This window comes from Equus caballus, chromosome 14 (genome assembly GCF_041296265.1).
Source record: "Equus caballus isolate H_3958 breed thoroughbred chromosome 14, TB-T2T, whole genome shotgun sequence".
NCBI lineage: Eukaryota > Metazoa > Chordata > Mammalia > Perissodactyla > Equidae > Equus > Equus caballus.
The window spans coordinates 90,165,209-90,180,243 of record NC_091697.1 but is presented as its reverse complement, the minus strand read 5'-3'; the positions used below and the strand labels follow the sequence as shown (position 1 = coordinate 90,180,243).

The window sequence follows — 15,035 nt, the reverse complement described above, 5'->3', positions numbered from 1 at the left end:
GTGACTGATAAATCAAGAGATAACACTATAATTAAAAAATATGGATACAGAGAATATAACTAACACCAAAATATACTGAGTGATTATATCTAGAGGACAGAACTAACAGGTAGGGAAGGATTAGGAAAGGATCATCTTATTTTGATATATCCCTTTGGACTTTTAAATGCATGTATCCTCTGATATTCTGCAGTTTTATTCTAGTAAATTTCAAGTGTAGATTTATTTTCGTTTAAGACTCTTGCTAAAGATATGCCATGCTTCTTCAACAATGATTTGTTTTTACTCTCATAAATACTTGACTACTAATGTATTGCTTCCTCTCTCATTCTTTTCTATTGTTATTCTGAAACATCTGTTAGAGCAGTATTAGATCTTATTCTATTCTCCATCTCTATCACATTTTTTTCTCAGTTTTTCTGTGCTATATTTTGTATGCTGTATTCCTCAACTCTAGCTTTGGACTTACTTATTCTCTCTTCAATTATATCTGATAGTTGCACGACCTGACTCTTTTTTGTGACAAATCATTTCCTCACATATAATTTTTAGTTTTCGACTATAACTTCATCTTCTTTAGGGATTCACCCTGGGTTGTAAAGTTTGCTATTGGCAGTTTTATGCATGCTTCTAGCTGATGCTCCAGGAGTTTCATCAGTGTGGAATCAATTTTTACATGAATTTACATTGCTTGAGATTCCCACACTAAGTAAGCTGTCTAAATTCAAACTGCAAATCCAGATCCACTTTTGGGTTAGGATCTGTGGCTTCTGTTTCCCAAAGGAGGTTGTTTATTTACCCCACCTGGCACATCTGGCAAAGAAATTTCCTCTTTTCACCTCTGGGCCATAAGCTGATTTTTTCCCCCTAAAAATCGAAAAGGCAGAAACTTCCAGGGCCCTAGTCACATCCAGAGGTCTTGGTTTTAGCTCCTGACTCTCAGGCCCAAAGCTGTGATGTAGAGCCTATGTGAGCTGGAGCTTATATCTCAGCAGCTGTCCCCTTTGGGTTGCCACACCCTCCAGGGACTTACCACTGTGGCTTTAAGTTCTTTCTTATAGTCAAGCATTTAAAGATGTCTTTTCCGTCTTTTGAACATAACTAGGTATTTCATATTTTTGTTGTTGCTATCCATTTTATCCATTATTTTTCTGTGTATTTAGTAGGAGAGAGAAGTACATATTAATTAGCTCAGTCCACTATGTTATAGAACCCAAACTGTATAAATTACATTAATAAAAATAGTATTAATTTTTAAAACTTAGACCTAACAGTATGAAAATTATACTCAAAGTAAGGAATTATGGAAATAGTAAATTCTTCTGAATAATCCAGATATGAGAAATTAGGAAAAATGTAGGCTTAGTGAAGTAATCAGAATTCTCATGAAATTATTAAAATTAAATTTTAAGTCATGTTGGATATGAATCACTTAAGTAGCATTTTTTAAAGTATTTAAACTTTTACTTCTCCACTGATTTAATTATAAAACATTTTCTAGAACTTATTATTATCTGTCATAATAATATAATTGCCATCAAGTTCTACCTTACCCGTTATACCTAGAGCCTGAAAAGTATAAATAAATCCTCATCCAATCCACAGACTATTACCTACCCAGTCATTCTAGTGTGGTGCCCAGATTAACAGCATAAGCATCGCCTGAGATATTCTCAGAAATGTGAATTCTCAGGCCCCAACCAGACCTTCTGAATCAAAATCTGGGATTGGGACAGGGCGATTGCGTTTCAATAAGCTCACAGGTGATTCTGATGCATGGTAACACTTGACACTATAGACCAGTGGCTCCCAAACTGCTTTCCATAAAACTTCTTTTTTTTTTAAAGATTGGCACTTGAGCTAACATCTGTTGCCAATCTTTTTCTTCTTCTTCTTCTTCTTCTCCCTGAAGCCCCCCAGTACACAGTTGTATATTCTAGTTGTGAGTGCCTCTGGCTGAATTATGTGGGACGCTGCCTCAGCATGGCCTGATGAGCGGTGCCATGCCCGCGCCTGGGACCCGAACCAGTGAAACCCCGGGCCGCTGAAGCATAGCGTGCGAACTTAACCACTTGGCCAGGCAGCCGGCTCCCATAAAACTTTTTGACAGTACATCTCAAACAGTCAAAGCAGAGAGACCAGTGAGGTGCCTAGGGTGCAAAATTTAAGGAAGCACTCACTCTCAGGGTCCTATAAGCACTGCACAACCCTGAGAGTGATTGACTCCTTAAATTTTGCACCCTGGGGCAGACCCAGTGGCGCAGCGGTTAAGGTCACACATTCCGATTCTCAGCGGCCCGGAGTTCGCCAGTTCAGATCCCAGGTGCAGACATGGCACCCCTTGGCAAAAGCCATGCTGTGGTAGGCGTCCTACGTATAAAGTAGAGGAAGGTGGGCATGGATGTTAGCTCAGGGCCAGTCTTCTTCAGCAAAAAGAGGAGGATTGGCAGTAGTTAGCTCAGGGCTAATCTTTCTCAAAAAAAAAAATTTTGCACCCTTGTTCCACCCCTGCAATTAGTAATTAAATGACTTAAGTGTCACCTACTTTCCTTGCCTCTTTCATAGAAACCAACCGAAATACCTAAAAAGATGCATATGAGAAAAAAATCAAAGAAGACACAAGTATGAGTAACTCTCAAACTGCACAATCAGACACTGAATAATTAGTACTTGGCTATATGATATACTATTTCTTACTCCAAATATTATGCAATGAAGATTGTTACACACTAAAAATATTAGCTATGGCAACCTCAGAAGTACTGTGGGATTTATCTGATATGTACTATTTCTCCAGTATGAAATCTTAATACATTTTTGATAACCAAGTTCTAAAGTATCTAAAATGCAAGGAGTGGAATATCTGTAGTTTTCAAACAGTGATCTATGGAGCTCCGGGGTTCAGGGAAGAAATCTCAGGGGCTGTTGTGGCAGTGGTTCTAATCCTCACCCCAGGTTCAACCAAAGTGGCTCTACAGATTTAAACATAATATTTTTTAACAAAACAGTCCTGTTAGAGGGAGGGTTGTAGTGCTGGAGAAAAGTTTTAACTTTTCAGTGATGAGAATCCAATTTTAGGGCATTTAATCTTATACTAAAAATCTGCAAGGAATATCGCAGAAATATTATTAACAACCCTGAATAGAAATGGTATTGTCTGGCCTGAAAAATAGTAGAATTTACTTCAGTTGCGATATGAAAACTGACAGACCATGAACAAGAGAGTAGTGACTCCCAGCCTTTTTATAAACTATGGAAACCTTTCTTTAAATACAATTTTAGAAAAAAATTCAAAAAAGTAAAAACAAGTAGAGCTAATCTGAGTAAAAAGTAAGGATGAGGGGGCCGGCCCCATGGCCGAGGGGTTAAGGCCGAGGACTCCACTTCGGCGGCCCAGGGTTTCACTGGTTCAGATCCTGGGTGCCGACCTGGCACCACTCATCAGGCCATGCTGAGGTGGCGTCTCACATGCCACAACTAAAAATATACAACTATGTACCAGGGGGCTTTGGGGATAAGAAGGAAAAATAAAATCTTTAAAAAAAAAAAAAAGTAAGGATGAGATAGCTTCTTTCTCCCTATTAGTCTTCCTCTGCCTGCTTCCTAAAATAGCAGCCTTTTTCCTAGCTGTCCCTCTCAACATACATGCACAAACGCAGAGCTGCCCTTGAAGAACTGCCAGAAAAACACTAGGAAAAGGTAAAGCCAAAGTAATAAAATCACTTTATCTGGACTAAAAAGAGAGATCCATCTTTAAATGTTCACCAGGTAGAAAGTTACCACAATAAAGTTCATATTCAGTTTTTATAAAATAAAGAGAATAAAGTATATAAACAAAATTTTCAAAGTACACAACATACTAAATACTAAATACGCTAAAGTACTTAGAAATCATCTGCTGTTTTTCAAGGAATCATGAGATGCTATGACAGAGAAAAGCAGAAAAAAGTTAAGGCAATGAAATGCTCTTATCCCCAAAACACTATTCCTACTTATAAGAACAAAACTCCTCACTACTCTAACGTTACTGACAAACTTCCTCCCTTTTGTTTGGGATGTCAACAGACAGTTTGTTCAAAGATGTCTGGCATGGCGTCTCATATACTCTTCCTCCTCAAAAAACTTCTATGACAAAATATATTCCAGAATGGGAAAGGCTTAGTTGATCTAGTAGAAGGGACAACATAATTACATAAAATATTTCACCAAATACTATTACAAATACCTGATCTTCTTTACTCAATTATATTTTCAAATATTCGATGAATTGTGATCACATTCCACATATAATGTTCTTAAAATACATCGACAAGATCTGTTCTAATCACAAACCAATGTGTCAGAGAAAGAGTTGATTTCACCATTCGTAACTCGAAACATGAAACAGTTTAATATTTTGTGTTACTTCAATCTAAACTTCAATTATTTTAGTTACTTAAATTCTACTAAAAATGCACTACTGAAGCTTGCAACCAATCAAAAGCAATGTCTGTGTTCTTTGTATATCCAGGAAGACTGAAAAAATACACAATTAACTTAAGAAAGTCTCCTTGTAGCATTTTAAGGCCCTCATAATCTATTACCAAAAATATTCTTTAGGAGCTGGGCTGGGCCTTATTATTATATTTCAGAATTAACAGAGTATGGAACATATTATCTTTGACCTTTGCATTTATCAGTGTATCAAGAATCCCTTTCCAATTTTAATTACAAAAATGTAGTAACATAGCTCTTATAAAGCTTACATGCACACACATATTACTGAATAACTTTATGTTCTTATATTAAACCTTTTATACAAGATGCCACTTCGCTTTTTTTCTAAAGAAAACCTCTACTCATATGTGAGAGAAACTCACACTTTGCAAAATTTGGCTATTTGTTGCAGAACTTAAGAATGAGACAGTAAAACAAAAGTAGCCAAATATTAAGATGTAACAATGCTAGGTCAGAATAAACAATTTCACTATTAGAGGACAGAAAACCTTGACCACAATTTTAAAATACCAATTTCTAAAAAGTTTGAATTCAAATAAGAATGAAGTAATTCAGTAAACATTGCAATTTACCATTTTGTATGTCTATGTCTTATGCTTAAGGCATTTTATTTGTGGGCTCTAAAGAGTTCTGTTAAAGAAATAACAAAAAAACTCTGATTTATTCCAACTCTTCTTTTAAAGAAAAAGATTAATTTAAGGTAGTAGATTTCTTTTAGTTTCCAAATTCACTAAATTAGGCAGGCAAAGATTTACAAAATTAGTCAAGATACTTTTTTCAGAAGTATTTCCAATACTGATAAGTATTTGATAGTCAAAGTGATATTTTATGTAAAAATAAACAAAAAATTTAGAATAAAAAATATTCACTTCAAAGACATTATCTAAATCTTTGTATACGTACGATACCATTTTTTTAAATTGTAACTGCAAAATAATGCAGAATAATCTTTCATGACAAATAATAACAATTTAAAGATAAGATTATGTTTAGGATATACTTTTGAAGAGACATGATAAAATAATTTATAACATACAATAAAACAGAGCGACAAAATGCCAAAAAAATATAAAGGAAATTGCACTTACATCCATAGCTCTCTTAATAAAAGGTATCTGTGTGCCACTGTCCAGATCTTCATTTATAATAAGCTTTCTAGCCCACTGACCTGCCCTGACAACACCACTACCATGAATTAAAACCATCAGTTTCTGTGGATTTGTCAAAGCATCCTCACTCATAAAGATAAAACTCTTTGGTTCACTCTCAGTGGCATCTACCTGTAATTAAAAAAAATTAAATAATAAATAAATGTTTTCTGATCAGGCATAGACATAAAATGAGAAAACAACTAATGGTTACTACAAATTATAGAATGGCTATTACAGAATAATAGAAGTAAAAAAAACTTTAAAATAAAATTAAAATATCCACTAGAGATTAACAATTACATACAAGGTAGATGAGCAAAAAAGACATGATAGTAATTTAAACATAAAAATATGAAAAAAGAATATTGGAAACATATGTCTCCCTACATTATTATTGTATATTTAGTATTATCATTATAAATAAAAATACCTACTTTTGAGTATTTCAGTGGTCTAGATACTATGCTAAACGTTTTAAATATATTATCTCAATCACAATCCCATTAAGGTGGTACTGTTATTATACTCATTTATAGATGAAGAAATTGAGACCTAGAGAGTTTAAATGACTTGCCCAAGGTCACACAGCTATTAAGTCTATATTTCTATAATAGAAGTATACTGCCCTATAATAGAAAACAAAAACCCAATTGGAGAACAAAATTATTGGAAAATCATATGCTATGCAGGAATACTATTAAACTTCTAAAATATGGGAGAGGGAATGATTTAAAAAATTTAAAAAACTTTTCTATGTAAACGGACTTTGAAATTTCATTCAGAGTGTGAATACACAATTTATATAACAATTATTTTATGAAGGAATACTATCTGTGTATTCCAGTAACCTTATTTTATGTATTAGTTATTTATGGGATAAAAAGTCAATATTTTTATTCATTTTCAATGTACTTAATATTTAGGTTTAAACTAGATGATGTATGATTTGATTTGAAAGACTCAAAAGATTTCTAGGAAGGGATAACTTCCCCACCTTTTATCACATATGCCCTGCACGCATTCAGCGGTATTCCACACCAGCAGTGGCTAGTATCTGGAAATGCAAGGCTTTGTGCAGCCAGGTCACAGCCAGAAACTAAAGTCTTGATGGCTGGTAATATACACATCCTCAATAGAGAAGGTGAGTCCACATGCAGTGTAATGCAATAGCTATTCACTTCATCAACACTATCTATATATATTCATATGATTATCAAAATAAGAAATAGACAAAAAAATTTTAGATACCAAAAAATGCCCTGGATTCTAAATGTTCCTAGTCACTACTCCCAGGAAGAGAAAAAAATTAAAATTTCTCTACTTCTAAAACAATCAGACTGGTGTCAGTAAATAGATGCTTAGCTATTTTTATTTCAGCGAGAAGAGCACGGCCACAGGGCTTAAGAAAAAGACCCTCTTCTCAGTGAAGCCTTCCCTGAACACCCCATTTAAACATCTCCCCAAGAGTTCCCTAGTCCTTTTCTCGGTTTTATTCTCCTCCACAGCACATACCACAATCTAACACGTTGTATGCTTTATTTCATGTATTTGTTTGTATAACTATTTATTAGCAATCTGCTCCCTCCACTAAAATGTAAACCTGAGGAGGCATGGAGTTTTCTGTTTGTATCCAACTACATTCCCAATGCCTAAAAGAGAGGCTGGCACATTGTAGGCACTTAGTAAATACAGCAATAAACGAACTTTTGGACTAAGGAATCTTATCAAGTATCACCAGCAAATCCCTTTAAAAGTATTTAACTAAATAATGCATCGTTTTAACTGGTTATAATACTTGCCTGGTTCAGAAAGCATATATTGAAGATTAAACCAATGCATGATTATAAAGAATCTTATAAGAGTTACACAGTGCTAACAATTAAAATGACAGAACTGTATCTTATTATTAGTAATTAAGTATGTAGGAAGAGAAGTAAGAAGTGTAACACGATCACATTAGCTTCACTTGCATGCGATATCCGGAGTAAGGAAATTAGGATGATGACGGCAGGCATGACTGAAGTCAAAGAGGAAGAGAAGTGGGTGAGAGACAGGAGAAAACCAAACCTTAGAAGAAAAATTCCCTTTTACCTACAAACATATGAAAACAGAGGAATCACTCTAAGTGGCTTAAAAAGAAAAAGAAAATGGTGATAAGAACAAAGGAAAAAATTAAAAAGCAAAGCTGTCAGTGTACAATAAAAAAGGGGCCACAGAGGTTTCCAGTCATTCATTTACCCAAGACTATGTCTAAACACACAGAATTAAAAGTGCCTCTTAAAGTCAGTGAGGCCTTAATGGATCCTGGAATAGCTATGGAAATGGACATCTGTTTATCTTAATGAAAAAACCTGGAGTTATAGACTTTCCAGCAGGTGCTGATCACTGCTCCCTTCTTCTATTTAACTAAGTCCCCTTTTACCAAGGAACTGAGTCAATTTTTTAAGCAATGGAATGTTGGCACTTTAAATTCCACAGTAATCACTTTAAAATTCGAAGAGTACTTATTTTCAGAAGACAAAATGTGTTTTTTATATTATAATGCCGTTGAAGCATTTTTAAGGGGCAAATTAAGGTAGCCATGAAAAACTGAATAAAACTTGTTACTTGAACATCCAGAAAAGCTGACTGTAAAATATGAGAACATCAGAATATTCAAGCGAAAAAAACAATGAAAATGAACAATGTAATGGTATTAATGATTGAGGTGTAAGAGCTGGTCATTGGCTAATATTCATCTCAATTTAACACAGAACTCTGACTCTTGCAGTTGGTAACAAAAGTTACACTTTAAAAAGTCAGTGCTAATTTTAAATAGTAAATATCTATATAATAAATTTTCCTTCATTAACTTAATGAAGTTTGGAAATGGCTGCTCCAAGGCCATTTATCTTGAAACAATGGTAATTCATTAAGCTCAGCTTTCATTAAAGAATACATGTAAAGGTCATTCCAGTGTGCCATGCCTCACTTTATTGACCAATCACCTTCAAACACCAATTGGTCAGTGAGACTGCACTAAACAATTTTTAGCAGTTAAAAATTCATTTTGGGGGCTGGCCCCGTGGCCGAGTGATTAAGTTTACGCGCTCTGCTGCAGGCAGCCCAGTGTTTCGTTGGTTCGAATCCTGGGCGCGGACATGGCACTGCACATCAAACCACGCTGAGGCAGCGTCCCACATGCCACAACTAGAAGGACCCACAACGAAGAATATACAACTATGTACTGGGGGGCTTTGGGGAGAAAAAGGAAAAAAAATAAAATCTTAAAAAAAAAAATTCATTTTGGGATACTCATGAATCCCACTAATTTGATGTTCATTTAAACATGATTGAAAAAACTGAATGAAAATTTGTAGTTAAATTATTAAGTTAATTCATGTATTCAATATTCTACACAAGTATGAGATACTACAATTGAGAATATTTTGTACCTATATAAGTGAGGTGGAGAGTAAACATGAGACATGATCATGAGCTTTACCATCAAATCATGGGTTTCTATAAAGTTCTATTATTTAAAAAAACAAAAACAGAAAATGAGTTTTTCTTTCCTTATTAAATAGTTCAACTATAAAACTAAAACTTAGTTCATCATCAGGGAAAAAAAGAACTTGGTGGTATTCCTTTAGAAAAGAGAACTCTGTACAAAAAAACAGAGAAAAACTACTCTTACTGCTAGCTTTTGGGATTTAAGAGAACTCAGGAGAAAATTATTAGTTACAGAAGAAAAATTTCACAGCTATGTAAAACGTGATAATAATTTAAGGAGAGATATTTATTTCCTAAAACAAAAATTTTTTTGGTTTCTTTTAGTTTATAAAATTAGGGAATCTTTTCTAATCAAAAATGGACATGATACTTATTATAGGTCTTATATTATGGAAAGTTTCTCTATGCTTATTAGCTTTATAGTCTAAATTTAAATGAAAGGAAAATAATCAGATCTAGAAAACATAGTCCTCTGAAACCTAATCTCAGGTTTTCTATAAAGACAATTAATGAAACAATCATATAACATGATCTATATAGTCAATTATCTTGTGATTTGTTCTTGTAATCCAGGGGGCTGAGTTTAAAGTTTCCATGAAACTAAAAGTATTACAGAGTTAAAGGACTCAGTTAGTAATTGTGTTGTAACAATGAATTTACCTAAGGGTCTTTAAATATCATTCTTTGGAAACTTTGAAAGAATTAAAATTAACAAGAAAGGAAGACTGGACAAAAGGAAAAAATTCTACCTTGCCTTTTCAGAAGATCAAATTCAATATATAGTTTTAATAGAGTAAAACAGTAGACCTAAAGTAAAACTAAAGGGGCTGGCCTGGTGGCGCAGCAGTTAAGTGCGCACCACTGCTTTGGTGGCCTGGGGTTCGCTGGTTCGGATCCCAGGTGCAGACATGGCACCGCTCGTCAAGCCACGCTGCGGTAGGCGTCCCACATGTAAAGTAGAGGATGTTAGCTCAGGGCCAGGCTTCCTCAGCAAAAACAGAAGGATTGGCAGCAGTTAGCTCAGGGCTAATCTTCCTCAAAAAAACAAAAAACTAAAAAAGAGGTTTGAATCCAAAGAAGACTGGCATATTAACTCTCCAAAAGATACTATAATATTGGTTTTCATGTATTTCTTTTCTTTTCTTTTTTTTTGGGGGGGGAGGGTGAGGAAGATTGGCCCTGAGCCAATATCTGTTGCCAATCTTCCTCTTTTTGTTTGAAGAAGATTGGCCCTGAGCTATCATCTGTGCCAATCTTCCTCTATTTCACATTTGGGACACTGCCACAGCATGGCTTGATGAGCAGTGTGTAGGTCCGTGCCCAGGATCCAAACCTGTGAACCCTGGGCCACCAAAGCGGAGTGCATGAACTTAACCACTACACCCTGTATTCATGTATTTCTAAAGGAAGGAAAATTTCCAAATAAACAGGGGTTGGCCTAGTAATTACATAAAATGATATTTTATTCACCATTACATCACAAGCACTTGGAACAGTGCCTGGCACCTAGAAGACCCTTAAATAAATATTTGTTGAATCAATAAATAAATGAATAAATGATTAACAATGTGACCCAGCACTTGAGCTTATCTATAGAAAATTAAATATAAAATAGATTTCTTTTTTAAAATATTGAACTATGGAATTAATTTGCGAGGATGTGATAGCATTAATAAATCCTCAAAACCTCCAGTTCATAGCAGAATAACATTACCCCCCAAATTTAAAAATCTCACGCAAAATTTCATGTAAATGAAATTACTCATATGCAAAGTTTTATGCCTTAAAATAATTACTTTCATTAAGTCTTTCAGACACTCATATATCATAAAATCAAAGAGTTGTCAGGGACAGCAAAGATCACCTAATCTAGTCCCACCGTCATTTCACCCATAAGATTACTACTTCTTCATTTGATAGCTTAATATTTCCTCTTTTACATTTAAAAAATTCCTTTTGAGAATTTGAGTCAGAGAACAAATCTTAAACTTTTTCACTCTGAAATGGCAAAATGTGCAAAATTTCAGAAAAGTGTTCTGCCAAAAAAGGAAGGAGCAGTGTTATAAAACAGGAAGCACCAGAAATGGATTTGGGAATGTGCAGAGGAAACAACATAGAAATAAAACATATAATTTTAAAATATCATGAAATGATTAAAGAGATGGTGAATGTCTAGCGCAATAAAAAGTATACTGGTTTACTTCAGATAAGTAAAATAAAGCATACCAATGAAATGAGAAAGGGTAGAGGAAGAAGTAGTCCTTTTAACTGTATCATCATTTTCAAAAAAGACTGGAAATCGGAATTTCTTTCATTTAGACTAAAAGAGTATTACCTTTTAGGAACTATTGTGCACAATGAGATGAGGTATACTGACAGGCACTTAATATTATCTTATATCAACACATTAGGACCTTAACATTTAAACTTATCACAGTTAAGTTAAAAATTTTTCTTCTGAATTGAAAACTATTTCATTTGGAAGTATAAATAAACATTTTTTAAAATTGGACTTACTGGAATAAAGATTTTTTTCAAATTACAGTCTTTTTCCAGGAGATCATATACATACTTCGTGATGATCTAGGTAAAAAGAAATAAAACATTAAGATGCAATGTTGCCCATTATCAAAATTCACATAAACTATTATGTTATTGTTCTCAATGAGTACCTCTCTATCTTGGAATGTTTTAATACTAAATTAAGAGACTCTCTGCTGATTATCTGTAATGGTTCACTTCCTGCTACTGTGTGAATAACTATGGACGTTAAGTAATACTAAGGATTAGGGCCAGTTAATGTAAACTCACAAAAATATACAAAGACTTTGTTTTTCAAAGCAATATTCCAAAAGCAGATTTTCTTTCTTCAGCGTGTCTAGAATCTGTTTCGCTGTAAGTATTATATCTAATACAGTCCTCTCGCGACTCTGAATCCTAACACCTCTTTGGTATCCACTGAATCAAACAGGGAAAGGTCAGAGGTATTCTAAACAGAAAAGGAAAACTGATCCAGTAAAGTCAGGCACCAGTTAGTATTACTGTTTGTGGTAGGGAGAAACATGGCTCTCCAAAGAGGTCCACATCCTAACTCCTGGAACCTGTAATATGTCTCATCACATGGTAAAAAGGACTTTGTGGGTATGATTACAGTTAAGAACACAAGATAGGGAGATTATCCTGGATTATCTGAGTGGGTCCAATCTAATCATATAAACCCTTAAAAGTGGACAACTACAGACAAACAGTGTCTCAGAAAGATGCAGAGTGAGAAGCTCTAGAGTAGCCATTGCTGGGTTTGAAGACGGAGGAAGAGGCCATAAGCCAAGAAGTGTGGTGCCTCTACTAGGTGGGACAACGCTCAGTTTACAGCCAGTAAGAAACAAGACCTCAGTCTTACACTTGCAAGGAATTGAATTCTGCCAACAACTTAAATAAGCGGTAAACAGATTCTCCCCCTAGAGGTGCCAGAAAGGAACACAGCCTGTCTGCACCTTGATTTTAGTCTAGTGACACTCATACTGGACTTCCGACCTACAGGATTGTAAGATACTTGTGTTGCTTTAATCTACTAAATCTTTGGTAATTTGTCACAGCAGCAATAGAAAACTAATACACTACTTCTATTAAGGAAGGAAAAGAGAGGGAAGAAAGAGATGTCTGGAGTAAAGGCAATGATTTAATAGGCTTTAATGGTCATTTTAAGGAGTGTTTCTCCCTCCAAAAATGTCTTTAATCATCTGTGCACAATATCTCAGAGAATAATTTTAGCAGTACATAATTAAAAGTTAAATTTTATGAAACAAAATCAGAAGATGATTTTTTTAGAAAATTAAGATGTCAATTGCTTTGTTGCTGTATTCTGTAATCTAAAATAGATTCTCTATGCTGCTTTCTTTAAGGAGTCCAAAATTCTTTCGTCTATGTATACGTATCCATTCATTTTAGCAACAGTATATTAGACGTATGCTAGAACAGCTTTATCTTGGCTGGTAATGGTAATTTCAAAGGCTCCGACACTACAACTAGGCAATAATCTGCTAGTTAGTAATGGGAGTAGTATTGCTGAATTATGTAGTAGTTACGATTATGTTCATTATACCTTCGCCAGACCTTGAAGACCTGAAAGGGTAAAATAAAAATACGTAGGATGAAGACTAAAAATATGTATAAAGTTATATAATGGGATGCCACTCCAAGAGAAATGGTTTGACTAAATGAAATTCGCTAAAATATATGGCCTTTCATTTCTGAAAACTTATCTATGAAATCATAAAATCTATTTACATTTAAAGCAACAATAGAACCAAACTTAACTCAAACCCAAATGAATTCTACCACTATGTAAAATAACTTGAGACATAATTTGAGAATTAAAAAACTAAACTATTTTGGCAGTTCCTACCTTACATCAACACGAAATAGAATATTAGAGTTAATTATCAATTTTTACACTACAAGATAGTACAAAACAATGCAAAAATTGCTCACATTTGGCTTTGAAAAACAATATAAGCCAACTGTCTGTTTTGGACTTCACAATATATCAAACCAAACAATAAAACCATACATCGAGTAGAGTTGGAGAAAGACTGCCTAACTTGCCCCATTTGCCTCGTTCTCCAATTCCTGACTTGAAGGAAAAGCAAGCACAGACTAAAGCATCTACCTTATAGGCAGTTCTCTCTGCCTGGAAAGTTCTCCTCAGCCCTAGTCATCCTCCAAGAGGCAGATCATATGTCCACTGCTGCAGTAAATTCCATAAATTTTTCTGCTTCATTCCAATCCTCCAAAGTAAGACATAGTGTCCCACCTCTAAGCTTCTCTGGACATGACTGAATATCATCATCTAAGAAATGACTTTGATACCATGCAACTGTGTGTTACCTGACTAGCTTTAGAACACTACGATTTGGGTATCCTACCTTTACTCTTCTTTGCACCCACAGAGGATAGTGCCTAGCACATTGAAGGTACTTCGAAATGATACACAAACTGTGTGCTCCTCACTGTTCATCGTTTCTAATCTTTTGAGGTAGATAAGTGCTCAGAGTTTTAAAAACCTTTCCTAATTGCTCAATTGAGGCTTAGAAAGACAGCATCAGGGATTTATTGCCTTCCAGCTTGCATGGGATTGCAGTCCGCATTTAGAAAAATCAACAAATGAAAAGATAATTTCAAAAAGGAGATGGAAAAAGTCTCTCAGCCCAAAAGTAATCTATGTTCAAATATTCACTGGAAACATTGTTTCCAGTGAAGTTCATACATGAAAAAGAAAAGACTTAAGAGACTAACCATGCTCTAAAGTGAAATCTTCATTCTAATTAGAAACATAAGAACCTTCTGGTTTCTGGTCTGAAATATAAAGAGCTTGGAAACAGTCACTCCCATCCTCACATAAACACACACAAAGTTGACTAAACTGAAAATCAACAACTCTTCTTAAATTCTTCAGAGAATTGAGGTCATAGAGAAAACTGCCATCCTGAAAAGTGGAGAGAATTAGGGCTTATAGGGAGCGAAAGCCCAGGTGCAGAGTGTTGGCTAAAGCCAGTACTGAGGTAGGAACACTTTCAACTGTAATTGATTAATTTCTGAAGGCTCAGTATGGACTAGCTTAAGAATTAAAAATTAGGAGGTGGCACAGCCTGAAAGATCCCCCCAAATTATGTGAGTTTTACCTCCAAAAGCCTCACTAGGTTCTCACCGTGAAAACCTGAGAAAAATCTCCACCTGCTTCTAACAGAGGAAGGGGAAAGATAACCATTTTGAAATACTACAGAACTCTCTTCTCCTTAATAAAGCGTGCCAGCAAGGGAAACTATGTTACTGGATCCTAAATGACACAGTGGAAGAAAAATGCTTAACTCAGGCTCACTTAAAGACTGAGACTCA

General features: G+C 34.9%; 1 protein-coding gene across 32 annotated transcripts in view; it reads right to left on the bottom strand.

The window, feature by feature from the left end:
- Window positions 1-15,035, bottom strand: part of ARB2A (ARB2 cotranscriptional regulator A) — a 383,076-nt gene that overhangs the window by 269,708 nt on the left and 98,333 nt on the right. For 23 of the 32 annotated variants that reach the window (XM_070234560.1, XM_070234566.1, XM_023618013.2 and 20 more), the window contains 2 exons: window positions 11,658-11,723; window positions 5,586-5,777 (listed from right to left, as the gene is read on the bottom strand). The exons of 2 other annotated variants lie outside the window; for them this stretch is intronic. In XM_070234560.1, coding sequence (XP_070090661.1) covers window positions 5,586-5,777; window positions 11,658-11,723 — 258 coding nt within the window. The remainder of the gene's footprint in view (window positions 1-5,585; window positions 5,778-11,657; window positions 11,724-15,035) is intronic. 7 more of the 32 variants (XM_023618009.2, XM_023618015.2, XM_070234563.1 and 4 more) reach the window with 1 other exon arrangement.